The sequence below is a fragment of the Rhinoraja longicauda genome, chromosome 7, assembly GCF_053455715.1.
Source record: "Rhinoraja longicauda isolate Sanriku21f chromosome 7, sRhiLon1.1, whole genome shotgun sequence".
Taxonomy (NCBI): domain Eukaryota; kingdom Metazoa; phylum Chordata; class Chondrichthyes; order Rajiformes; family Arhynchobatidae; genus Rhinoraja; species Rhinoraja longicauda.
In genome coordinates, this window is record NC_135959.1 from 15,814,595 (window position 1) to 15,840,346 (window position 25,752).

Sequence of the window (25,752 nt, forward strand, 5' to 3'; positions counted from 1 at the left end):
AATCAGTAACAAGTCTATCAGTAACCAAATGTTCTTGTAATATTGCACTTGTTGGGAAGTGGCAGTATCTGCTTCAGGTACTGATTGGACCCACAGCCGACAGCAGATGCAGAAAAAATAAACCACGAGCAGGCAGCGGTCCCAGGGAGAATGTACTTACTCCGTGCAGAGAGCATCTGTAGTCAGGATTGAACCCGGGTCTCTGGCGGTGTAAGGCAGCAACACTACCGCTATGCTACCATGCTGCCCCAGTTTTAGTTTGGTTTAGAGATACAGCGCAGAAACTTTCGGCCCACCGGGTCTGCGCCGACCAGCGATTCCCGCACATTAACATTATCCCATACCCACTAGAGACAATTTTTACATTTACCACGCCAATTAACCTACAAACCTGTAAGCCTTTGGAGTGTGGGAGGAAACCGAACATCTCGGAGAAAACCCACGCAGGTCACTGTTTTGGTATGGCAACAAATGGAGATTATAGACGGTAAATAAAAGGTTTGCAGTCAAGGCGATCTTGGAAAAATCCAATCTAGAGATATCAAAAGAGAGACTGAGCATATCAGTAGCTAAGGGATTGACTAAATAAGGGCAAAGGGACTTACTGGCTTTATCTTGCACTAAACGTTATTCTCTTATCATGTATCTGTACACTGTGAATGGCTCAATTGTAATCATGTATTGTCTTTCCACTGACTGGTTAGCACGCAACAAAAGCTTTTCACTGTACCTCGGTACAGGTGACAATAAACTAAACTGAGCTGAATACAGAGTTGGGCATTGGTGCAGATGTGTGTGATGTTACCATGATGATAGGAAGTGTATTGGGTTGGAAGCTGTAAGAAGGAAGTTTGCTGAGAAAACTGAAACGTCTCTCTATGGCAACAAATAAAATCCTGTGGGTATCTTGCACAACTTGATGATCCAGTATTTTAAATGCCAAACGGTCTTCCTGACAGAAGAGATGGAAACTTGAAGATAATTCCTTAATTATGAATTATTATAGATGTATTTAATTAATGTACATTAACATCAATGAAGTCAGTGTACAGGAATCTGGTAATGGGTCTTCGACACAAAATGTCCGAAGAAGGGTCTTCGAAACGTCACCCATTAGCTTCTCTGCAGAGATGCTGCCTGCCCCGCTGAGTTACTCCAACTTTTTGTGTCGATCTTCGACCTGAAATGTTAACTCTGTTTCTCTTTCACGGATACTGTTTGACCTGCTGAGTGTTTCAGGAATTGTGTTTTTATTACAGATTTTTAGCAACCTCAGTTTTTTAAATTTAGAGTTAAACAGAGGATCGCATCTGAATAACATCATGCAATTATTTTCACCATCGCAAAGACATTAATGTCATCGTAGATCATTATTTACATATGAATATGCGATGTATTCTAAAGAGTCGGACTCAGGTAGTCAATTCAAAATCTATTTGTGAAAGTTATTCTTAATCAATCCACTGTTCTCAAAAGCAGTCACCACAAAAGAAAACTCATGCAATTTTACCTCAGCTGGCCAGAAAACTGCATCTTCACAAATGTTCTTAATTGTGAACTCAACACAAGAGCACAAGGAATACGTGACAGTGTGATTCTGTCACTAACTCTCATTGAATTAAACTGCATTACAACAGATATTATATTCAAAATCTGTTATGTACTTTGATGTCACCTGTAAGCATTGAAAAACAATATATAAAGGCAAAATCTCTTTCTCCTCTTCACCGCTTTGCCTCTAATGCTTACAAGACGTCTCTTGCACGTCCATATTAACAGCTTTCTGAAAGCCGAAAGATATCACAACCAACAACCATTGGGGACATCGATCTCCATTAAAGGTGCCACATGGCACAGTGGTAGAGTTGCTGGTACAGCTCCGGAGACCCGAGATCGATCCTGACAATGGGTGCTGCCTGTATGGAGTTCGTACTTTTTCCCTGGATCTTGTGGGTTTTCTCCAGGTGCTATGGTTTCCTCACACATTCCAAAGACCCGCATGTTTATAGGTAAATTGGCTTCTATAAATTGCCCCTAGTGTGTAGGATGCAAAACTGGAATAACATACAACTAGTGTATGGGTGATCGATGACTGGCATGGACTTGGTGGGCTGAAGGGCCTGTTTCCACGATGTATATCTTAAAACTAAAATAGGTGTTAACATCTTCATGGAACATTTGAGTCACATGATAAAGTAAACTGAGTGGCATATCAAAGAATATTTGAGAGGATGAACAGAAAGTTATGAAGTGCTAAAATAGAAAAAGGGTTTATCTCTCTTCCATTAAATGGGTTAATAGTTCAAATGTAGGACTGAACATTTGCCAATTCCAGATGAACGAGATACATCAAAGAAAAGAAGTGCTTCCCAACTTATTTTTGACTTCTGTAGAACAATCCATATTTCTCCAGAATTTATTTTGCTGTTTATTTTTCCCTTCATTTAAATAGCAGTATCAAATTATGTGCAAATGATTGCCCCTCCATTATCCTGAGTATCTCTTTAGTTGAGGCAGCTGTCCCCCATACAAGGCATCCAGAGAATATTATCAGCAGCTAAAATCAACATTTCACATAGTTTAGTGATGACCAAACCATTGCTTGCCCGTGTCTCTTGGCAGCTGACGGCAATTACTCATCACTTATCCTGCTCGGCACAGCTCCCCACTCAGTAACTCGCAGAGACAGTCCGGCGCTACAGTACAGCAGTACCGTCATTGGAATGAACCAGGCAAAGCAATTATAGCTAATAGCAGTCATCGCAATCAAAGTTAAATAAACAGATTGTTGAACTTCTACCATCACTAGACACTAATCTTCATGCTCTTTAATTTCTTATGCATCAGATGGATACTGTCTTTATGTACCGTGTGAATGCAGTTTAAAAAGAATGAGCAGACTTTCATTTATATATTTTTTTTACACACACAAGCTCAGGGTATTCCAACGTGCTTTGGAGCCAGTGAAGTAATTTCTGTTTCGGAATTATAGTCACTTGTGCACTGCAGGAAATGTGGCAGCCAATTTACACAGGGCACAGTTCCACAAACAACAATAAGATGCACGACCAGATAATCTATTTATAGTGTTGTTAGTTGAAGAATTTGTGGCCTACAGGGCACATGGGAGAGAATTCCCCTTGTATGCTTTACAACAGGTCCCAACTAAGTGTCTCATCCAAAAGACTACCTTAAAGTGTGGCACTCACTCAGCAACACACAAGTGTGTCAACCCAGGCCCTATGCTAAGTAACTAAGGACTTGAACCTACAAGCTGCCAAGTTCGATATGGCGCAGTGGTAGAGTTGCTGCCTTACAGTGTCAGAGACCCGGGTTCGATCCTGACTACAGGTGCTGTCTGTCTACAGTTTGTACGTTCTCCCCTTGACTGCATGGGGTTTCACTGGGTGCACCGGTTTCTCCCACATTCCAAAGACATACAGGTTTGTAGGTTAATTGGCTTCGGTAAGTTGTAAAAGTAAGTTGTCCCTAGTGTGTGTAGGTTAGTGTATGGCGTAATCATTGATAGACGTGGACTCGATGGGTCGAAGGGCTTGTTTCTGTGGTGTACCTCTAAAGTCTAAAGACGCAAGATGGTATGGCTGATTTGCTGGAAGTTGTATAATCCTTAACCCACTTCTGTGCCTGTACCTGCCACAACTTGCTAACCTGAAATGCCAATGCCAGATGAACGTACAGGCTTAGGTGTGTGAAAACAATGATTATAAATGTGAAAAATGTAAACTACTTTATTATTTCAAATTAACATATTATTTCAAATTACAGAACAGAAACAGGTCCTTCGTCTCACAAGGTTTGTGCCAAACATGATGCCAGATTAAACTGATCTTATCTGCCTGTACATGGTCCATATCCCTCTATTCCCTGCACTTCCATGCACCTATCTAAAAGCCTCTTAAACGCCACTATCCTATCTGTCGCCATCACCACCTCTGGCAATGTGTTCCAGGCCCCCACCGTCCTGTATAAAAGACTTGCCCCGCAAATCGCCATTAAACTTTCCACCTCTCACCAAATAGCTATGCCCTCTAGTGTTGGACATTTCCATCCTGGGCAAAAAAACATTCTGATTGTCTATCCTATCTATGTCTCTCATAATTTTATATATATACTTCTATCAAGTCGCCCTTCATCCTCTGATGTTCCAGAGAAATCGTTGAATGTTTTACCTTGAACATTTTTTCATTAGAACAAGTGGATAGATATGCTTTTTGCTTTGCTCGCTTGAATATAGAAACAGAAAAATAGGTGCAGGAATAGGCCATTCGGCCCTTCGAGAAAGCACCGCCATTCAATATGATCATGGCTGATCATCTAAAATCAGTACCCCGTTCCTGCTTTTTCCCCATATCCCTTGATTCCCTTAGCCCTTAGCACTAAATCTAACTCTCTCTTGAAAACATCCAGTGAATTGGCCTCCACTGCCTTCTGTGGCAGAGAATTCCACAGATTCACAACTCTCTGGGTGAAAAAGTTTATCCTCATCTCAGTCCTACCCCTTATTCTTAAACTGAGATCCCTGTTCTGGACTCCCCCAACATCAGGAGCATTTTTCCTGCATCTAGCCTGTCCAATCCTATAAGAATTTTATATGTTTCTATAAGATCTCCTCTCATCCTTCTAAATTCCAGTGAATACAAGCCCAGTCGACCCATTCTTTCATCATATGTCAGTCCCACCATCCTGGGAATTAACCTGGTGAACCTACGCTGCACTCCCTCAAGAGCAATAATTTCCTTCCTGAAAATAGGAGACCAAAATTGCACACAATACTCCAGGTGTGGTCTCACCAGGGCCCTGTACAACTGCAGTAGGACCTCCTTGCTCCTAAACTCAAATCCTCTCGCAATGAAGGTCAACATGTTGTTAGCTTTCTTCACTGCCTGCTGTACCTGTTTCAGAATATGAATTTGAAGTGAACCTATAAGTGAAGACATCTTTGGTAGCATGGAAAAGGTTTGTGGAACAAAACGGAAATGGAGCTCTATTCTAAATACTGAAAAAAATCAGAAGCGGAAAAGCAGAGTCCTATGACTGAGTCCAAATGTACTTGGACTGGAGGCTTGCCAATGTATGCCTTCATTGAAGGAGGGAGAAAGGAATAAATCAGATAATTATGGGCCACTTAGACAAATACTGGTTACATTTCTGAAGATTGCAATGCTCAAGTAGAAAAATACATGTTCATTAAAGACAACTAGTACAAATTCGGGAAAAGCAGTTCTTGGCTGACAAATTATAAAGCTCTTTGAGGGAATAACGGGCTGTGTTGATAAATGGAAACGCAGTGAGTGTGGTGAATGTTGACTTTATATTTTATATGCCACAGAATAGGAAGCTGGTCAACATTGCTTGACATTAAAATGTGGTTAAGGAGAAACCTACACATGTACATACACACACACACATGTGGATAACCCAGGAAAACAACGTAATTTTCCTACACTATTGACATTTTTGGTGTGTACTTAACCACAAACATGGCAACTGACTTTTATACAACAAGATCCCACAAACACGGGTGGATGATTAGATAATCAACTTTATGATAGTGGAAGGGAAGAAATATTGGACATTATGGGATTATTTAGGTCCCTCTGTCCTAACACCCGATTTGATAGATGACACCTCCACTTCGTAGGTAAAGCACTGAAACATCAGATTGTATCTGCAGAAAGGTGCAAACTTGATTTTACAATCTTCTGACACAGCCTAGTTGCACCCAATGCACATGTTCTTGATGCAGAGGAATGTGGATATGGCGCCTCTTTGTTAGGGGGCTCTGTTAGGCCCATTTGCACTTCCTAAAACATCCACAGCAGCACTTTCTCCATTGAATAGCATGGAATTCCCTAAATCCCAGGTTCACAAACTGGAGAGGGGTGAGGCTGCAGGCAGTGTTGTGGTGGATAAATTCAAGCTGGAAAGGAGCTTCAGTGACAATTCAGTTTATAATTGCAAGAGTGAGTGATCAGTTGGGGGGTGGAAAGGAAGAATTAAAAAGAATAAACCTTCCTGAAATTTGGAAATGCATCAAATATCTGGGAACTTCTGCATTGAGTGCCAGTGCCTACTATTCTTCCCTGCTTCAGTGATGTTGTTAACTTCTCACTCCATTAGGACATATGCTCAGCTCCATTATATGCCCCTACTTGGGTATTTTTTTATTGAGGTGGGGTTGTGGTTTCCCATCTAAGGCTGTGACTACTGCAGATTTAATTATTTGAACAGCCCTAGGTACATACGCAGATGCTGAGCATGTTCTGCTGGAGGAGATCTATGAGAAGCACAAAGATGAGGATCCCTTGTCATGGAGGGTTAACAAGCTGTACCGAATTTCCATTCCTGTTGAGTGAAGTACTAGTGACATCAGATGAGGGGCAGAATCCACATGTTTCTTTCTGATATTCATTGCTTCACTTTTGGTTCTTTAAATAAGTCTCAATAACTGCTTCACCTGCAGCATAGCACTGAATTTGTGGAGAGATATGAACCAAACTGATCTGCAGGAGTTAAGTCATGTCCGTTTCAATTGAAGTATGATTTGGGTTGTACTGAGCTAATTACTACTTGCCACAAATTGCTGCATGGACAAGTTTGTCCAACAGGCCTGTTTCCATGCTGTTTGACTCTATAGGACTAAAAATTAACTGTTATTATCTGGCTGCTTTAATTTTTGATAGAGATATTAAAAATGCCAAAATGAAATCTTCATGTTTTCATAATTTTCCTTTAGCCACTTTACCTCTTTATCTTTGGGCAGCATAGCGATAGAGTTGCTGCCTTACACTGCCAGAGACCCGGGTTCAATCCTGACTACGGGTGCTGCCTGTTTGGAGCTTGTACCTTCTCCCCATGACCGTGTAGGTTTTCTGCGGGTGCTCCGATTTCCTCCCACACTCCAAAGACGTACAGGTTTGTAAGTCAATTGGCTTTGGTAAAATTGTAAATTGTCCCTAATGTGTAGGATAGTGCTAGAGTATGGGGTTATCGCTGTGCGGTGTGGGCTCAGTGGACTGAACGGCCTGTTTCCACGCTGTATCTCTAAAGTTCGAAAGTCTAAATCTTTCTTTCCTTCTCTTCATTTTTCTTTCAGTACCTGATCTAACATTAAATTCAATCACTCGAGATTTTACTCTCAGTCCGTGCGCTGCTAATTTTGCAGTCCCACAATTTTGAATGGCCAAGCGCTCGTACTGATACTTATTTAAAATACCTGGTTCCTCAGATTTAAAAATCAAAAGTCAAATCTGACTAGACAATAGACAATAGACAATAGGTGCAGGAGTAGGCCATTCAGCCCTTCGAGCCAGCACCGCCATTCAATGCGATCATGGCTGATCACTCTCAATCAGTACCCCGTTCCTGCCTTCTCCCCATACCCCCTAACTCCGCTATCCTTAAGAGCTCTATCCAGCTCTCTCTTGAAAGCATCCAACGAACTGGCCTCCACTGCCTTCTGAGGCAGAGAATTCCACACCTTCACCACCCTCTGACTGAAAAGGCACTAATGACAGACACTGCAGCAAAATCCAAGCCAATATTCTTGAACCCACTCGGTCAAATATTATAATTCTTGCAGCACTTGAAGGAAATATTAGGCGAGGTCTTGGTCTGTTTTTATTTGGCCTTCAGCTGGGAGTTTCATTTTGAAATTTTCCATGGTAACAAGGGAGTGCAATAATAGGACCGCATGCATGCTGTTCTAATTGTTATTGACAATTCTGCTAATGCTCCAGACTTCGTCATTGCAATTAACACTCGACTGAACATCATTGAAACCACTGCACGGTGGCACAGGGTAGAGATGCTGCCTTACACACCAGAGACCCGGGTCCGATCATGACTATCGGTAATGTCTGTACAGAATTTGTACATTCTCCCCGTGAGCTGCGTGGGTTTTCTCCGGGACCTCAGGGTTTCTCCCCATACTCCAAAGACGTACGAGTTTGTTGGCTAATTTTAGAGGTACAGCACGGAAACAAGCCCTCTGGCCCACCGATTCTGCACCGACCAGCAATCCCCGCACATTAACACTACCCTACACACATTTATACCAAGTCAATTAACCTACAAACCTGTACGTCTTTGGAGTGGGGGAGAAAACCGAAGATCTCGGAGAAAACCCACGTGGTCACGGGGAGAACGTACAAACTCCATACAGACAGCACCTGTTGTCGGGATCGAACCCCGGTCTCTGGCACTGTGAGCGCTGTAAGGCAGCAACTTTACCACTGCGCCCCAATTGGCTTGGTAAAATTGTAAATTGTCCCTAGTATGTGTAGGGAGATCGCCGGCCGGCGAGGACTGGGTGGACCGAAGGGCCTGTTTCCGTGCTGTACCTCTAACCTAAACTAAACACTGATAGTGAGGTTTCCTTAAATCTTTTAAATGTTCATGGATTCCTTATGACAGCCACTGTTTTCAATGGGGAAATGTAACCAGATGTCATCTATCCCACTGAATTAAAGGAAAAACACAGATCTGTTTATGAATGTGTACACAATCTATTACACCAATGCTCACTGAAACGGTTTGACCTTGGCAATGTTGTTGCCTTGGGGACTGCATGTCTAAGGCCCAACGTCTGGCCTGGAATTGGGATAGATGTGACACACTGACATTATGTTTTGAAGAAAAGTTGCTTTGTTTCTGTTTCAAGCCACTGTACACAAATAAGAAATTACTCCTGCAAGATTATGGTGATTCATTTATAAGCATAAAGAATCCTGGAAATTATGAGGGAGCACCAATTATTCCCTCCCCCCCCCACACACACACACAGAAATAAAGTAGCAGCATGAACATTCATCTGTAAGATACCAGAGAGGATATTTACTCCCATTCCTTCTGTCCTTGTCCAGTAGTTAATGTATGAATTGATTCCTAGTTAATTCTCGCTAGGATGGTAAATAGATGGCTCTACTCCATTTGTGAGGGCAGATGGTAGGAATGTCAGCAGTGACTAACATTTATACAATGCCAAGAACACAGCAAAATATCCTGTTTCACTGAGCAAAACAAAAGGATTGCCACACAGAGTCTCTGCGGGGAAGTTGACAGCGAGAGATTTTGTCAGAGAAGCGTGTTTTAAAAAATAACGAGAAAAGGTTTAGAGAGGCAGTTCCACACAGGAGAATTTTTTTAAATAACTGTTTGCGTTTAGATAGCACCTTGAACGTATTAAGACATCCTAAGGTTCTTCACAAGAGATACTGGCTGATGGCTAAGATGACACAGAATTTGGACAAAGAGGTTGGCATTGAGAGGCATTCCAAACAAAAATAAAAAGGTGGAGAGAAAATCCAGAGCTAAGGATCTTTACAGCTTGAGAGATTGTCAACAATGTCAAAGCGGTTTGAAATTCAAAATGATCGAGAGGCGGTATTTGAAGTGCCTGGGATTTGATATGTAGACCTAGAGGGAAAAACAATTACTGGGGAAGCAAGTATGTGGACAGACTTGAAAACAAATCCTTAGGATATGGTTCTAACAGTACTGTTGGGTACTGTCTGATTCACCTTTACCCTATTGAGAACATTAGACTTTGTCTATGGAACTGTTGCACTACAATGTGTAGAGAGGAACTGTAGATGCTGGTTTAAACCGAAGATGGACTCAAAAAGCTGGAGCAACTCAGCGGGACAGGCAGCATCTCTGGAGAGATTCAGACTGGTTAGGGATTTTCTGACTGGTTCTTCAGACTGGTTAGGGATGGACTACAATGATGAGAACTAAATGTTGCACTCTGTGTCTTCTCCTTTGTTCTTGAGTTTTACTTTATTGTATGTATGTATAGTATTATCTGATCTTATTGGATAACGTGCAAAACAAAGTTTTCACCGAACCCGTAACAATAATACCTAAACAAGGATGAGAATACCAACCATCTCAATTTTTTTCCAAATTGTAGGTTCTGTTAGAAATAGTACAACAGAAGATGGGTTAAAGCAAAATAGGCAGGGAGCGATACAAGTACAGAGAACATTGCTGCAATAGGGTACTAAGACTGTGGAAAAAAGCACCCAAACCAATCCATTCTTGCATTTGGAGACAAGGAGATAGGTCATAGATGATGAGCAGTGGTCAATGGCCATATTATCAGAACGAAGTTCAGAACATCTTGGGGTTGACATTCAGTGTTTTTTGTGGTTGTGTGTTATGTGGGGGGGGGGGGGACTGTAAAATTGTCTCTTCCGAACGGAGACCTGACCTTTGTTTTCTGGGTCGTGTCTCCGTTCCCGCTGCGGCCTACCATCGGCCAAACACCTGGAGCTGGCGGCCTCCACCTGCGACCACCTGGGCTCTGGTTCGCAGAGCCTGCAGACTGGACTTACCATCTGCGGAGCCAGCTGCCTTCGGAGGCTGTGGTGGCGCTGCGGGAGCGGCTGCGACTCGCCCTTCGGAGGCTTCGGCCGCGGGCCACGTGGATATCAGAAGCTCGCAGGCCCCTGGGTGGGGCCGACATCGGGAGCTCCGGCAGCGTCAGCGTCTTCGCCCGCCCCGAATCACGGCGCTTGGGTCGGCCCGCCGCTGACCTTTCACCGTCCGGCGCGGCCTGAAATAGGCCGAGAGATTTTCTCTGCCCGGCGGGGGCTTCACTGTCGGGAGCCCCGACCGTCCCGACGTGCTGCGGCAGTGTCTTCGCCCGCCCCGAGTCGCGGGGCTTGGGTCGGCCCGCTGCGGACCTTTCACCGTCCGGCGCGGCCTGGAACGTGGCAAGTCCAACAGCCTGACCACGGGAGAAGACGGCAGGGGAAGAGGAGACATTCTGGCCTTCCATCACAGTGAGGAGGTGACTGGAGGAGACTCACTGTGATGGATGTTTCTTTTTGTTTGGTGTTGGTTTATGATTGTGTGTGTTATTGCTTATTTTTATTGCTCTTATTGTTGGACTGTGGGCAATCTTTCATTTCACTGCACATTTATGTGTATGTGACAAATAAAATTGACTATTGACTATTGTGGAGGTTGGAAATTGGTGAGAAGGGAAATCGAAGTTAGAAGTGAGAAAGGCCAAATATGATCTCATTCATTGTTCACAAATGCAAAGTACCCAACTGGATATTAACTATCAAAGAATGGATGCGTGCCATTTGCACAAAGTACATCTGAATCATAACTTGGGAATAACATTTTCAGAAGACACACAGCTTATCTCAGTTACTCCAACACTTTGTGTCTTTTTTTGTAAACCAGCATCTGCAGTTCCTTGCTTTAACATTTTTAGAAGTATTCTTTAAAAGCTCCAGATTAGTTGGTAGCACTCTTGCCTCGGAGTCAGAATTTTATTGGTTCAAGTCCCACTCAAGTCTTTTAAGCAAAGGCATCGGTGCAGTAATAAGGGACTACTGCACTGTTAGAGATACCATCTTTTGAATGAAACATTACATTGAAGGTCCAAAGCTCACCCGGAACGGAGTAAAAGGTCCTTTGGCATTGCTTTACAATAAAGCACTTGAGTTTTAGAAGGTTTCAGGTGTCTGTGTAGAAGCTTAGTCTATGCAGTAGTTCCTGGTGTCAATTGTTCTAGACCAGCACATTGTTCAGTCACATCCATATGACAGGTGAGGTGGTGTGTAATGGTCACCCCAACTAAGAGAAAGAAATCATGTATTTTCTACTTTTCACTACAGCGGAAGTACTTTCAGGGACTGTTTAAAAAAACGAGTCAAAGGCCATTTTTAAGGGCCTTAGACAGAAAGTGGTCCGAGCTGCAAAAGGGGGAAAACAGGTCTGCCAGTGACTTTTACAGTGAAAGCCTGATGGTAACTCTAATAGACACATTAGTGTTCACAGCCTCCATTCACTTGACCACACAGCATTGGGAGAAGATAGTTAATGGAGACAGAAGCTCAGGTGACTTACAGCCACATTTGACAAGTCGTCCTGGTTCTTCAGCTTCTAAAGACGTTTTCTTGTTGGTCTATCTTTAGCTGTAGTACTTTGTTCACATCAACACAATAATTATGGCCTGGACCACCTACCCAATTTTTCCAATGCAAGACACTGAAGACACTGGGTATTTTTAAGGTGGAGATTGACAGATTCTTGATTAGTGAGAGTGTCATGGGTTATTGGGAAAAGGCAGGAGAATGGGATTGAGAGGCAAAGGTAGATCAACCACAATTGAATAATGGAGTAAACTCGATGGGCCAAACGGCCTACGTCTGCTCCTAGGACTCATCAACATTAGCTGCACCAAATGTAATAACGGAGGTTAAAAGAGATGTGAGTGAATTTCTGTCCCACCAGGGAGGAAGTGAGAGGAGGATAGGAAAAGGTGTTACATCTCCTGCAGTTGCAGGAAAAGTGCCTGGGAGGGGGTGGGTTGGAATAAGTGAACCAAGGAGTTGTGCAGAGAGTGGTCTCTATGGAAAGCAGAAATGTGCTGGACACAGGAAGATGTGACTGATGGCATGATCACGTTGAAGGTGGCAGAAATGTCGGAGAATGATGTGTTGGATGTGGAGGCTGGTGGGGTGAAAAGTGAGGAGCAGGGGACCTCTGTCCTACTTCCATCCCGGGGGAGGGAGTGACAATAGACAATAGACAATAGGTGCAGGAGTAGGCCATTCGGCCCTTCGAGCCAGCACCGCCATTCAATGTGATCATGGCTGATCATTCTCAATCAGTACCCCATTCCTGCCTTCTCCCCATACCCCCTGACTCCACTAACCTTAAGAGCTCTATCTAGCTCTCTCTTGAATGCATTCAGAGAATTGGCCTCCACTGCCTTCCGAGGCAGAGAATTCCACAGATTTACAGCTCTCTGACTGAAAAAGATTTTCCTCATCTCCGTTCTAAATGGCCTACCCCTTATTCTTAAACTGTGGCCCCTGGTTCTGGACTCCCCCAACATTGGGAACATGTTTTTTGCCTCTAACGTGTCCAACCCCTTAATAATCTTATATGTTTCGATAATATCCTCCCCTCTCATCCTTCTAAATTCCAGTGTATACAGCCAAGTCGCTTCAGTCTTTCAACATACGACAGTCCCGCCATTCCGGGAATTAACCGAGTAAACCTACGCTGCACGCCCTCAATAGCAAGAATATCCTTCCTCAAATTTGGAGACCAAAACTGCACACAGTACTCCAGGTGCGGTCTCACTAGGGCCCTGTACAACTGCAGAAGGACCTCTTTGCTCCTATACTCAACTCCTCTTGTTATGAAAGCCAACATTCCATTGGTAAATATAGTGTGAGCAGAACTGTAGGTCACAGATGAGACATGGGTGAAGGTGTCATCCGCACAGCAGAACGAAAACCCCCGTTTATTGAAGAAAGAGAACATTTCAGATGTCCGAGAGTGGAAAGCCTCATCCTGGGGTCAGATGCTGATACAGAAAAATTGGTAGGGAATGGCATCCTTGCAAGAGGCAGAGTGGGGGGAAGTGTAGTCTGCTCAGGAAGAGCCCAGTTATAGGAATATCTGTCGAAAATCTGCTCCTTGTCACGTGTTGTAACTAGCCAGACCATTTATAAAAAGATTAGAACTGAACTTCCTTGCTCTCTACAGCACCGATACATCCTGCCTTTAGACGTGCAACGCTGTCTGTCCTCTGGAGTCAGAATTGGAGCCGGTGAACAAAAAACGAACTTAAGGGAAAGTCAAACCATTGCATGGATATCATACCACTTGCCCAGTTCTTCTCTTTTGTTGAGTTGGAAGAGGATGGACCACTTTCCTTAAAGCAACCATCAGGCTTTGTGAACCTTCAGTACATTATATTTGCCAATTTGATACCTTGCTCACAAGAAAGACCACACAGATAGACCACACAGTTAGAAAGGAATACAACAGCTTACAGTGGGATTAATGTTGTGAATTAAAAAAGGCTGGGACGGCAAAACGTTCTAACACCACATTTTTCTGAACTGTTTCTGGACCGATCCCAGATATTCAATATACCCTACAAGGGACTTTGGTTCATTCTGGCACAAATTCTCTTGTTGGTTTTTACTTGACTAATTTGAGACTCGACTTCAACAGACATCGGTTTGTTCTGCCTCTGAAGTTTCTATCTAATCCTGCAATGTAAATGCTCTCTTTTTCAAAGTTAAGTCCATTGGCAGATAGATACCATTGTGTTCAAGTCTTTGCACGCATATAAGTTTGGCAGTTATGCAGTTAAGAGCCTTTTTGCGGCGCATTCCTTTCAAACTGATTATTCTAGCTGGTTGGGAATCACGTAGCAGCAGTGGCAAGCTCATATGTGGTGAGTTACAATACATTTATCTTCAATTACATTTGTTGTAATGAACTGGTTGATCCCATGTTGGCATGTGGGGAAATGAGGTTGGATTGCTGGGGTAAGTGTTTTTTAACCATTGGTTCTGAAGAGAATTAATGTTGTAAATACATTTTGATCTCTCAGGGAGAGGGCCTTGGGGCCCAGCTTGGTAATAGGGAGGAAGATGCTTTGGAATTGGGGGATAATCTTCCAAGTCCTCTGGAAACAAATGCTGGAGGTCAGAAGTCTAAAGTCAAGTTTATTCCTTCTCAAAGACGCAGGACTGGCCAAAAGAGCTACTGTAAGATTAAGCTGGCTATTTGAATCACGAGATAGTACAGAGATGTTTTTGGGAGAACCCTGATCTCTTGTGCAGGAAGAGATACCATTGCTTCGCATGTTACTGCTTGTGGTATGGTCCAAATTAAAATGAGTCTCTTGGTCATTTTAATTTGGCGAATCAAAAATCTGATTGTTGTTAACTTATCTTTATTTGCTAAAGTGATCAATACTTCTGGCCCTATCACCTTCAGTATTTTCCACGAGGATATTAGTTTAGACTTTAGACTTTATAGATAGTCAAGAGTGTTTTATTGTCATATGCCCCTGATAGAACATTGAAATATATCTCAAATTTTCGGAGGATCTAACAGCACATTTCAGGATTCTTGGAGAATTGTCTCCTTCCACGCAATGTATTATGTTGGGCTAAGATTTGTTCCATGTTATGTTAAACCCAAAGTGTGCACAGGGGCCAAGGCCCATCTCACATGTAGGGCCTTACCATACCATACACATACAGCCGGAAACAGGCCTTTTCGGCCCTCCAAGTCCGTGCCGCCCAGCGATCCCCGTACATTAACACTATCCTACACCCACTAGGGACAATTTTTACATTTACCCAGCCAATTAACCTACATACCTGTACGTCTTTGGAGTGTGGGAGGAAACCGAAGATCTCGGAGAAAACCCACGCAGGTCACGGGGAGAACGTACAAACTCCTTACAGTGCAGCACCCATAGTCAGGATCGAACCTGAGTCTCCGGCGCTGCATTCGCTGTAAAGCAGCAACTCTACCGCTGCGCTACCGTTCCGCTTTTCCTTCTCTCCAATATTCTACAATGTATAACAGGCTGTGAGTTCAAAGATATCTTCTCCGCTGCCTCAATTATCGGGAAGCCTGCTGGAGGAATTCAGGTTGATGTTAGATCATGGGTGGTGTGGAGACAGCCGGATTGTGGAGTTCGTGAGGATGGTATATTAAACCTCAGGGTGGGATGAAGTGACGTGCAGTTAGGTGTTGTGACTCTGTGAGGACACAGTTGGGAGGTAGGGTGGGCTTGAATGAGATCAAGTGTGAGAAAGGGTAAGAGTACAAGGTCTTATGTTAAAATCTTTGGAGATTTACATACAAGGGAATCCTTGTATCAAAAACTATGAGCAGACACGAGGTAAGCTCTCTAATTGATTCCTTATGCACATTGTACAAAGTCTGACTCTACGTATGTAGCTATATACAGGCTATGTCTGGGTAATAGAATCTGTAGCACGTGACACCCAAATAAGTGCAAATATGCCTGCTGTCACATTACACACAGCATATATATGACGGAGCTGGAAGCAATTTGGCACCCTTTATGAATCACTCATTACGTCCCTGACTGCCTTTAAGTAAAATTCTGTCAAACTGTGCACAAAAGGGTTGCATAGGTTGTTATTAATTTCTGGACTATTATACTTAAGTGTCATGCAATAAAACAGTGCAAATTTATGCTGGTTTATAAAAAAAGACATGATGTATGTATAAGCACTCTGTATTAAGCCTGACTGAGCCATCATGGAATATCTTACACCTTCAGCTTCAAGAAAGGACAATTGGGATCATTGGCGACACACGTCCTTGGTCCTGGGCAAAATGATCCCTGAAAATTCCTTAAACCTAAATTCTAAAGGAAGCCATGTCCTACAAACCAACTTCCTGATAAAGCACATAGTCCAAAGTGGTCAGTAAGATTACTAAGAGAACTTTTAGGAGACAGGTACATGAATAGGACAGGTACATGGATAGGACAAGTTTGGAGGGATATGGACCAAACGTAGGCAGTTGCGACATGATGGCTGGTGTTGGCTTGTTGGGCCGAAGGGCCTGTTTCCACATTGCATCATTCTATGACTCTATGACTAACTTGGAGGAAACAAAGATAAAGGAATACAAAGGCAATCAGACGGTCAAGTCTCCAGAAAAGGAAAATCCTCTTGCCCAGTAGTGGTCAGGATTGAATGGCTGATCAGTCAAAGTCACTTTGTTAGTTTATTTTATTTTATTTTATTTTATTTTAGTTTTCCTTTAGTTTAGTTTATTGTCACGTGCACCGAGGGACAGTGAAAAGCTTTTGTTGCATGCTAACCAGTCGGCGGAAAGACAATACATGATTACAATCGAGCCATCCACAGTGTACAGGTACATGATAAAGGGAACGACGTATAGTGCAAGATAAAGTCCAGTAAAGTCCGATTAAAGATGGTCCAAGGGTCTCCAATGAGGTAGGTGATAGCTCAGGACTGGTCTCTAGTTGTTGGTAGGTGGGAAGAAACTGTCCCTGAATCTGGAGGAATGTGTTTTCACACTTCGATACCTCTTGCCCGATGGGAGCAGGAGAAGAGAGTGTAACCGGGGTGAGACTCATAGAAACATAGAAACATAGAAAATAGGTGCAGGAGTAGGCCATTCGGCCCTTCGAGCCTGCACCGCCATTCAATATGATCATGGCTGATCATCCAGCTCAGTAACCTGTACCTGCCTTCCCTCCATACCCCCTGATCCCTTTAGCAAAAAGGGCCACATCTAACTCCCTCTTAAATATAGCCAATGAACTGGCCTCAACTACCTTCTGTGGCAGAGAATTCCACAGACTCACCACTCTCTGTGTGAAGAAATGTTTTCTCATCTCGTCCTTGATTTGCCAATAGCGTGCTGTATTTTTATTATTTTACTTGGCTATGAGCTTGGGTTGAATTGGGTGGTAGTGCAGAGTTTGTAATTAGTTGAGTAACTAGCAATTAGGGTGAGTGTAGGTCATCTTTTCCTTTAGGTCTGCTCGGTCAATCACTAAGGAAACACTGACCTTCCACTTCAGCTCCCTGTCTGGCTCTGTCTAATTTCTCGATTCCTTACTCTCCAGGAATCTATTGATCTCTATTTCTAATGAACAAAATGACCAAACCTCCAGTGCCCTGAGGTGCAGAAGTTCAAAGGTTCGTCATCCTTTCTCCTTCCCTCAGTCTAAAAGGCATATTCCTTCTTCTAAGACTGTGATTCCCCTGGTTCTTAACTCCTCAACCTGGGGAAAGATCTTCCCTGCATTCGTTGATAAAGCTTACCAGGGTGGAAATGTCAAAGACTAAAGGACACTCCTAAAGAGTGTTTTGGAATTTTGGAAAACACAAAGATAGGTGCAAAAGACTCAAATCCATGTTCAGACTACGTGTGGCTTCAACATACAAAACTCAGCAAACTTTTTTTCTGAATAATACTGCAAAACTTTAGAAGTTTAACTAATCCATTTTACAGATATACCATTTATTCCAACAGCAAATGAGAAAAAATGACCATCTGCATTTAACATCGTAAAGTGCCCAAAAACCCCGCGCTGAAGAATTATCGAACAAGTTTTACACCTAGCTGCTTGAATAATTAGGAATGTGGAGCAGAGAGATAGGTAAACACCAAATACTGGAGTCTCTCAGCGGCCCAGGCAGCATCTCTGGAGAGAAGGAATGGGTGCCGTTTCGGGTCGAGACCATGGCTGATCATTCTCAATCAGTACCCCGTTCCTGCCTTCTCCCCATACCCCCTGACTCCGCTATCCTTAAGAGCTCTATCTAGCTCTCTCTTGAATGCATTCAGAGAATTGGCCTCCACTGCCTTCTGAGGCAGAGAATTCCACAGATTTACAACTCTCTGACTGAAAAAGTTTTTCCTCGTCTCAGTTCTAAATGGCCTACCCCTTATTCTTAAACTGTGGCCCATTGTGAGTGAGAAGTGGCGAGGCCAAGAGTTTTTGGATGGGAATATCAGGGATCTGGGCCTTGGCAGCTGAAGGCATCACCATTAATGATGAAACTTATGGCTATCTTCTTCAAATGATGGGCAGATGTGGCCACAGTGGCGAACCTAGTAAAGCCACTGCCTCACACCTCCCAGATTCAATCCTGTGACCATGTGGATTTCCTCCCATATTCCAAAGACAGGTCAGTAGGTTAAATGGGCACTGTAGCCTAGAGTGTTAGATGCCAGGAGAAAATAGGGAAGGAGAAGGTGTAGGTTGTGAGTAGATGTGAATGAGGGGAGAATAAAATGGATTAGGGCAGGATTGGTGTAAAAATGGATGGTTTGCATGGACTCAGTGGGCTGAAGGGTTATCATGTGGCCTCCCTCTGTGACTCTGTGGCTTAACATGTTATGCCAAGTGGATTTATCACAGTTAGGGACCAGGGTTTTCTGTCATGAAACCTTCTTTCATCGCCTCACCCTTATTCATGAACAGAAGCTAGTCATGGAGAATCTCAGGCAGGCCAACTGAAAACTCAGCCCAGAATATTTCATGCAGTTTCTCTATTAAGCATAAATATGCTACGTTATCAAGTTCCAGCGAGGAGTTACTCAAAGTTGGCTCATTTAAAGACATATTACACCAGAGTAAATGTTACAAAATATTTTTTCCAAACACATGAAATATTTCATTCAAAATACTACAACTGAAAAAACACAATATCACTTGCAGCCCCTAGGGGATAATAAATAGTGTTCAAAATGTCAGTGAAGTTGGGATAAAATATCTACTGCTGTGTAAATATTTCCATCACAATAATTCCAGAAGTTAGAGTAGTGAAAATAAACTCTAATCATCAGCCATTTTACCCTACCTTAAAATCAATGGGTTCCAACCCAGATGAGGCATCAGGGTCTTCATATTTCCTGACTTTAGTCACCTTATAACCTCTTACAGCAAAATCATTAAAACTATTGCTGAGGAGACTCCAAAGATGAACAGTTTAAAGACTCTACTTAGACAGTCCCTCAGATGTTCATAAGTTATAGGAGCAGAATTAGAACATTTGGCCCATCAAGTCCACTCCGCCATTCAAACATGGCTGATCTATCTTTCCCTCTCAAACCCATTCTCCTGCCTTCTCCCCATAACCTCTGGCATTCGTACTAATCAAGAATCTATAAATCTCTATGTGACATAGATGACATAGTAGTTAAGTAACATCCAGAAACAAGTCGAGTTCTGTTCTGCAGTTTGCAATAGCACAGCTGGAGGGGCTCAGCCTTCCTTAACCTTCACTTCTTAAACATTTGTCATGAAGGATAATGTCCAAAATCTACCAATTTAACCAGGTGATTAAGATGTTCCCATTTTCCATTTTAAAACCTTGGAGCACTTGGACTCAAAGATATCACATAGTACAATCCACATTGGGTTTGGAATTAGCTCAGGAGCTTTTAGCCTTCAGAACTTTTATTAATAAGTTGGCTGCCTCTTGTACGCCAACACATTGGCTTTGAATCATTTTCACATCTCCTTACCTTTATCAGAAGTTCGTAGCGTGGAATTCTCTGCACTGGCTTGATCATCAAATCAGACAGCGCTTGCTTTTCCTTGTTTTCCCTCATGCTTTGCTGCAATGTTAGAAAGAACATGAAAACATAGAACTGTACAGCACAGAAACAGGCCCTTCGGCCTACAATGGATGTGCCGAACATGTTGCCAAATTAAACTAATCTCATCTGCCTTCACATAATCCATATCCCTCCATTCCCTGCACTTCCCTGTGCCTATCCAAAAGATTCTTACATGCCACTATCATATCTTCCTCCACCACCACACCTGGCAATGTATTCCAGGCCCCCACCACTCTATGTGTAAAATACTTGCCCCACACATCTCCATTAAACATTCCCTTAAAGAAGGATCAGACGAGATCTTATGGACACGTTAGAGGCAGGAAACATGTTCCCAATGTTGGGGGAGTCAAGAACAAGGGGCCATAGTTTAAGAATAAGGGGTAGGCCATTTAGAACTGAGATGAGGAAAAACATTTTCAGTCAGAGAGTTGTGAATCTGTGGAATTCTCTGCCTCAGAAGGCAGTGGAGGCCAATTCTCTGAATGCATTCAAGAGAGAGCTGGATAGAGGTCTTAAGGATAGCGGAATCAGGGGGTATGGGGAGAAGGCAGGAACGGGGTACTGATTGAGAATGATCAGCCATGATCACATTGAATGGCGGTGCTGGCTCGAAGGGCCGAATGGCCTCCTCCTGCACCTATTGTCTATTGAAGAGAGAGATGGTGTCAGTTCCAGCATCAGAACTTGATTTACAACAGCTATACTTTCTACCCATAAGAATAAGATGGGATATTTTAATAACTTCCTACGTGTTGAGCCAATCCAATTCCATCCCAGCCGCAGAACCAATCCGCAGACTGGTTAGTGTTCCAGGCCGATACCAATACCAGGCCTTTTGATGAAGTCAGACCAATCACATTCAGGCTCTGACACTGAGCTTAACCAATCCCCTTTCATCTCCAACCCATGCGAACCAATCCGTTTGCAGCCCCATTCCTAATCTTGACCAACCCCCTTCCAGACCTGACGAAGAGTCTCGAGCCGAAACGTCACCTATTTCATTTTGTCCAGAGATGCTGTCGTCTGAACGGCTGAGTGACTAAAACCCTTATAGACCCTGTCGCGGAAACATTCCAGCAGTTTCCAAGGTGTCACTTAACAACGCCAGTCCACTGCCAGCTTCAGTGCTCAATCACCTACCTCCAAAAACTTAATGAATGCAGGCTTTGCATCCTTGGCCAATCTCACAGCTTCCTTGGCATTGAGGAAGTTATCGATGTATGCGGAGTACGAGTTGGCCAGTACGTCCTTGGAGAACTGCAACAAAAACAGAGGTATTAATGTAGAGTGCATTGAAAAATTGCAGAAAGTACTGAAAGTATCAGGGGTGGTTCTGTGGGTAGATAGTTAGAACCACTTCAATACTCCATAACCTTTTGTTTAGACTTTAGATTTTCAAGATACAGTGTGGAAACAGGCCCTCTGGCCCACCGAGTCCACCCGACCAGCGATCTCCCCATACACGAGCACTATCCTACACACTAGGGACAATTTACAATTTACAGAAGCGAATTAACCTGCACATCTTTGGAGTGGTGGGAGGAAATCAGAGCACCCAGAGAAAACCCATGCAGGGAGAACATATAAACTCTGTACAAACAGCACCCGTAGTCAGGATCGAACCTGGGTCTTTGCTGCTGCGCCCCTTTATTTATGCATTTACTTTCACTACTCTATCAGGCACTTCATTCTGGATCAACAATGATGCTGCTTAAAAGAAGAATCCTCCATATCTCCTCTTTGTTGTATTCAAAATTTGTGATCGCAGGTTACCGGCCCTCCTATCTGTGGAAACGTTTTGTTTCCCAATGCATTCTTCAAACCCCTCATAACTTTGAACACCTCAGTTACAACTCTCCCTAATCTACCCTGCCTTAAAAAGAAGATGTGCAGTTTTTCTGGTCTTTTGAACCTCACATGTATTAAATTAAGAACATGATGGTCTGCATGTGGAGTTCATCCACAATGTCCCAGAGAAGCCTGACGGTGTGGTGGCCCATGAGTTGGCAGGGTCCCTACCTCCTTCTGACAGGCCACAAATTGTAGAAATGGCAGCCACGTGGTCTTTGTGAAGGGAACGGAAATCCTGCAGTCAATGGAAATGAACGCGTGGATGTTGGTTTGCTTCCATCCATTTTACACCATTTTTTATATACTAAAACTCGTTTGTTTGTTTGTTTGTTCCTGAACTACAGCCAAAACGATACACGATAGCGTGACAATTTTAGGCCCACCTTGCTCACCATCGTCCCATTGGTGCTAATGGAAGAGGTTTCATTGAAATCGGTGTTATATTTTTTAAGTTATTCACGTTTTAAAGTTTAAATCTATCTCCTAGGGAGGGAGGGGGGTAGAAGGGAGGGAGGGGGTGGAGGGAGGGGGGAAGGGAGGGAGGGGGAGAGGAGGGGGGAGAGGATAAGGGGGGTTGAGGAGGGTGGAGGGGAAGGGGAAGGTGGGAGGGGAAGGGGAGGGAGGGAGGGGGGAGAGGGGAGGGGAGGGGAGGAGGAGAGGTTTGGGCCCAACGGGTCCACTTGGTGTAGTCCCACAGAAAAATCTACCTCAGCACAGTGGAGTTTTTGTGCGAATGGAAACTATCGCCACAGGGGGGCGCACGGATGGAGCTGCACAGTGTGTATGAGGGAGTGGGACCCGACCTTTTACCCACCAGAGCCCTCAGCTGTCCTGCTGCATCCAGTGTATGTTTGCCAATGATTCTGGATTTATGGTCAGGCCTTGGCTGCAAATGCACTCACAACTGAAACAGCATTCTGCTCCCTTTCACTTTTACAAACAAATAACACCATATACTATAAGAAAATAACTGCAGATGCTGGTACAAATCGATTTACACCATATACTATCTGGAAATATTAAATCTAATTTTAAAGCCAGCAGTATATGTAAATGCTGATAAGCAAAGTGATACACCTGAAGAATTCTGTGGAAGGTATTGGCGGCTGCAATAAACGCAGGATATTGATGAGGCTGTGGATTATAAACTGCTTCCACGTAAGTTCGGGTCACCAATTTTTATTATTGCAATACCACATACAGCCACTGTTCCATTGCCTCCTTCTTACACACGGAAGTGAATAAATTTATATCCCATTAAACCTATACAGATTTGGCTCACTTTGAATTCAACTCCAGCTAATACGTAACTAAGTCTATCTATGTCTAAGAAGGAACTGCAAATGCAGATAGACACAAAATGCTGGAGTAACTCAGTGGGTCAGGCAGCATCTCTGGAGATAAGGAATAGGTGATGTTTCAAGTCGAGACCCTTCATCAGACTGAGAGTCCCTCTCCCTGACCCTCAGTCTGACTAAGTCTATCTATCTACATTCTGTGGCCTATGGATCAAATCCACTACATATTGCTGATCGAAATTTAGCTGAGATGTTTTCAAATTGACCATCATTCTCCTTTCTCCTGTTCCCATGTAGAGACACAATGAAGTGATAGGAGGTGCCTCATGGGCACATGGTTCCCTCTGATATCATTGTCATCAGCAAACCCATACCAAGACTAGTCCCATTATACTTGCCAAAGTGAAAGTGCTCTCAGTATCCACCAGTCTGATTCCAGGCAGGGCGAGTTTGCCATGTGAGGAGAGATTAAGTAAATAATGCTTGGATTCCATGGAGTTTAGTAGAATGTGAGGAGATGTCAATGAAACCTATAAAATTCTTCACAGCTTGACAGGCTGTGGGAGGGGAGGGGTTTTCTCTACTGGAAGGGGTTGTCTCTGGTTGAGGAGGTTAGAACTAGGAGGTATTAACTTAGAAGTGGAGGTAGACCTTCGAAGACTGAAATGAGAAGATATTTCTTCACTCAGAGGGTGTTAAGTCTTGAAATCCTCTCATCAGGAGGTCAATGGAGGCTTAGTCACTAAATTCGTACAAATAGAGCTCGATAAATTTAGGAATATTAATGGAGACTTGGGGATAGTGCAGGATAATTATGTTGAGAAAGTAGATTAGACATGATTAAGAAGAAGGCATTTCAAGCTGCAGCAGGTAAGAAAGTAATTGTTCTATTGGCAGTACAAATGACGATAAAACACTTTTGATGTTTGAATGGTGAAGCAGACTTGAAAGACCGGTGACTTATTGCTACTTCTAATTATTTTCTTTTGCACTTATGTTATGTCATAAGGAATAGGAGTAGAATTAGGCCATTCGGCCCATCAAGTCTACTCCGCCATTCAATCATGGCTGATCTATCTTTCCCTCCTAACCCCATTCTCATGCCTTCACCCCACAAACTCTGACAACTGTACTAATCAAGAATCTATCTATCTCTGCCTTCAAAATATCCACTGACGGCCTCCACAGCCTTCTGTGGCAAAAAGTTCCACAGATTCACCACCCTCTGACTAAAGAAATTTCTCCTCATCTCCTTCCTAAAAGAACGTCCTTTACTTCTGACCTTGTTATGTTTTACCCTTGTCTATCCTTCCAGTACATATGACAGTTAAACAGTCTATCCAGTCCAAAAGGAATGGTCCCGGGTGAAATACCAATTGTCTTTCAGTCCTTTAACCTCCAAGTCAAATCAAAGTAACCCTTGTCATTCCCAATCCATGTAGTGGGAAGAGAAATCTCTGTGGAGTAGAAAACTGTCTGCTCCAGTTAAAAAAAATAAAAAAATCGGTATTAGCAACCTCCATAATGCTCTTTGGCAAAGCTATAAAAATATCACAAAATTTGTGAGGATTTGTTTTAAAATAGCGCTATTAGTGGCACTCAAGGCCCTTGCTGTCTTGTATCACATCCCCACGGCCTCAAAGCTCTGACCTCAGGAAGCAGTTCTTAAAGGGTCACCCCAAACTGCTAGAAGTGCTCTCTCTGTCACTGGGAAGAGTTGACGACGAGTAAATAATGGATAGACGAGTGGCTGATGTTTCTAGAAACCAACAAAGGTTACTTAATAATGGAATATGCAGGAGGAAACCTCTTTGCGCACGGAAGCTTCTGGAAAGAAGCTGTCAGGGTAGCTGTCTGTAAAGATATGAATGCTCTTTCTGAATGCCTGCAGTTTGGGGAACCCAATATATTCCTGTCAGCCCTGAATGTCAAGATTGCAGCAACCACTTATTTAGGTTTTGCCATCACAGCATATGAGCATTTTTCGACTTGGAATGTAGCAGAGCACCACAGTGTTATTTGTGACGTATATCAACTGAGACAGCCGGGAAGAATCCCAAAGCTAGGTTTCTGACTGCGAGGATGACTTTGACTGAGAGTAGTGCAGTCTTCTAGTGGAGGTTTTCTGAGGTCACAGATGTGAGTGTGGAGTATCGTGTGGAATGGTAGCTTGTATAGAAATGGCTCCCTCGAGAGATGTGGATGCAAGGTGGCTCTCAGTGATGAAGATATTGCGTACTTCCTCTCTCTTTTGTCACGTGCCTTCTGCATTTTATTTAGTCCTCATCTGATGAACATTAAACCAATTCTCTATTTTCAGCATACCTGAGGATGAGGGTGGTGACTGGGATCCTAGTCTGTGTAGGTTTACACGAGTCTTGTTTCACTGAGAATCGGCACTCTGCCTATGAATGCAGGAGCAATGTGCCTGTCATTTTAAATAAAGCTATTGTTATTCCTTCATTGTTATTTACAGCTGGTTCTTGATGTGTGTGCCGGTGCCATTTCAGAGCGATCTGATTAGAGTCATAGAGTCATAGGGTCATCAAGTCTCATAGAATGGAAGCAGGCCCTTTGGCCCAACTTGCCCACATTGGCCAACATGTCCTATCTACGGTGGGCTGATGGGCCTGTTTCCACACTGTATCTCTAA

The 25,752-nt window shown here is 43.3% G+C and overlaps 1 protein-coding gene across 1 annotated transcript in view; it reads right to left on the minus strand.

Annotated features, from left to right (window-relative positions):
• The window catches only part of arhgef17 (Rho guanine nucleotide exchange factor (GEF) 17), a 358,033-nt gene that overhangs the window by 77,659 nt on the left and 254,622 nt on the right, over nucleotides 1–25,752 (minus strand). The window contains exons 4-5 of the mRNA XM_078402165.1: nucleotides 21,091–21,207; nucleotides 19,852–19,944 (exon numbers count right to left, since the gene is read on the minus strand). Coding sequence (XP_078258291.1) covers nucleotides 19,852–19,944; nucleotides 21,091–21,207 — 210 coding nt within the window. The remainder of the gene's footprint in view (nucleotides 1–19,851; nucleotides 19,945–21,090; nucleotides 21,208–25,752) is intronic.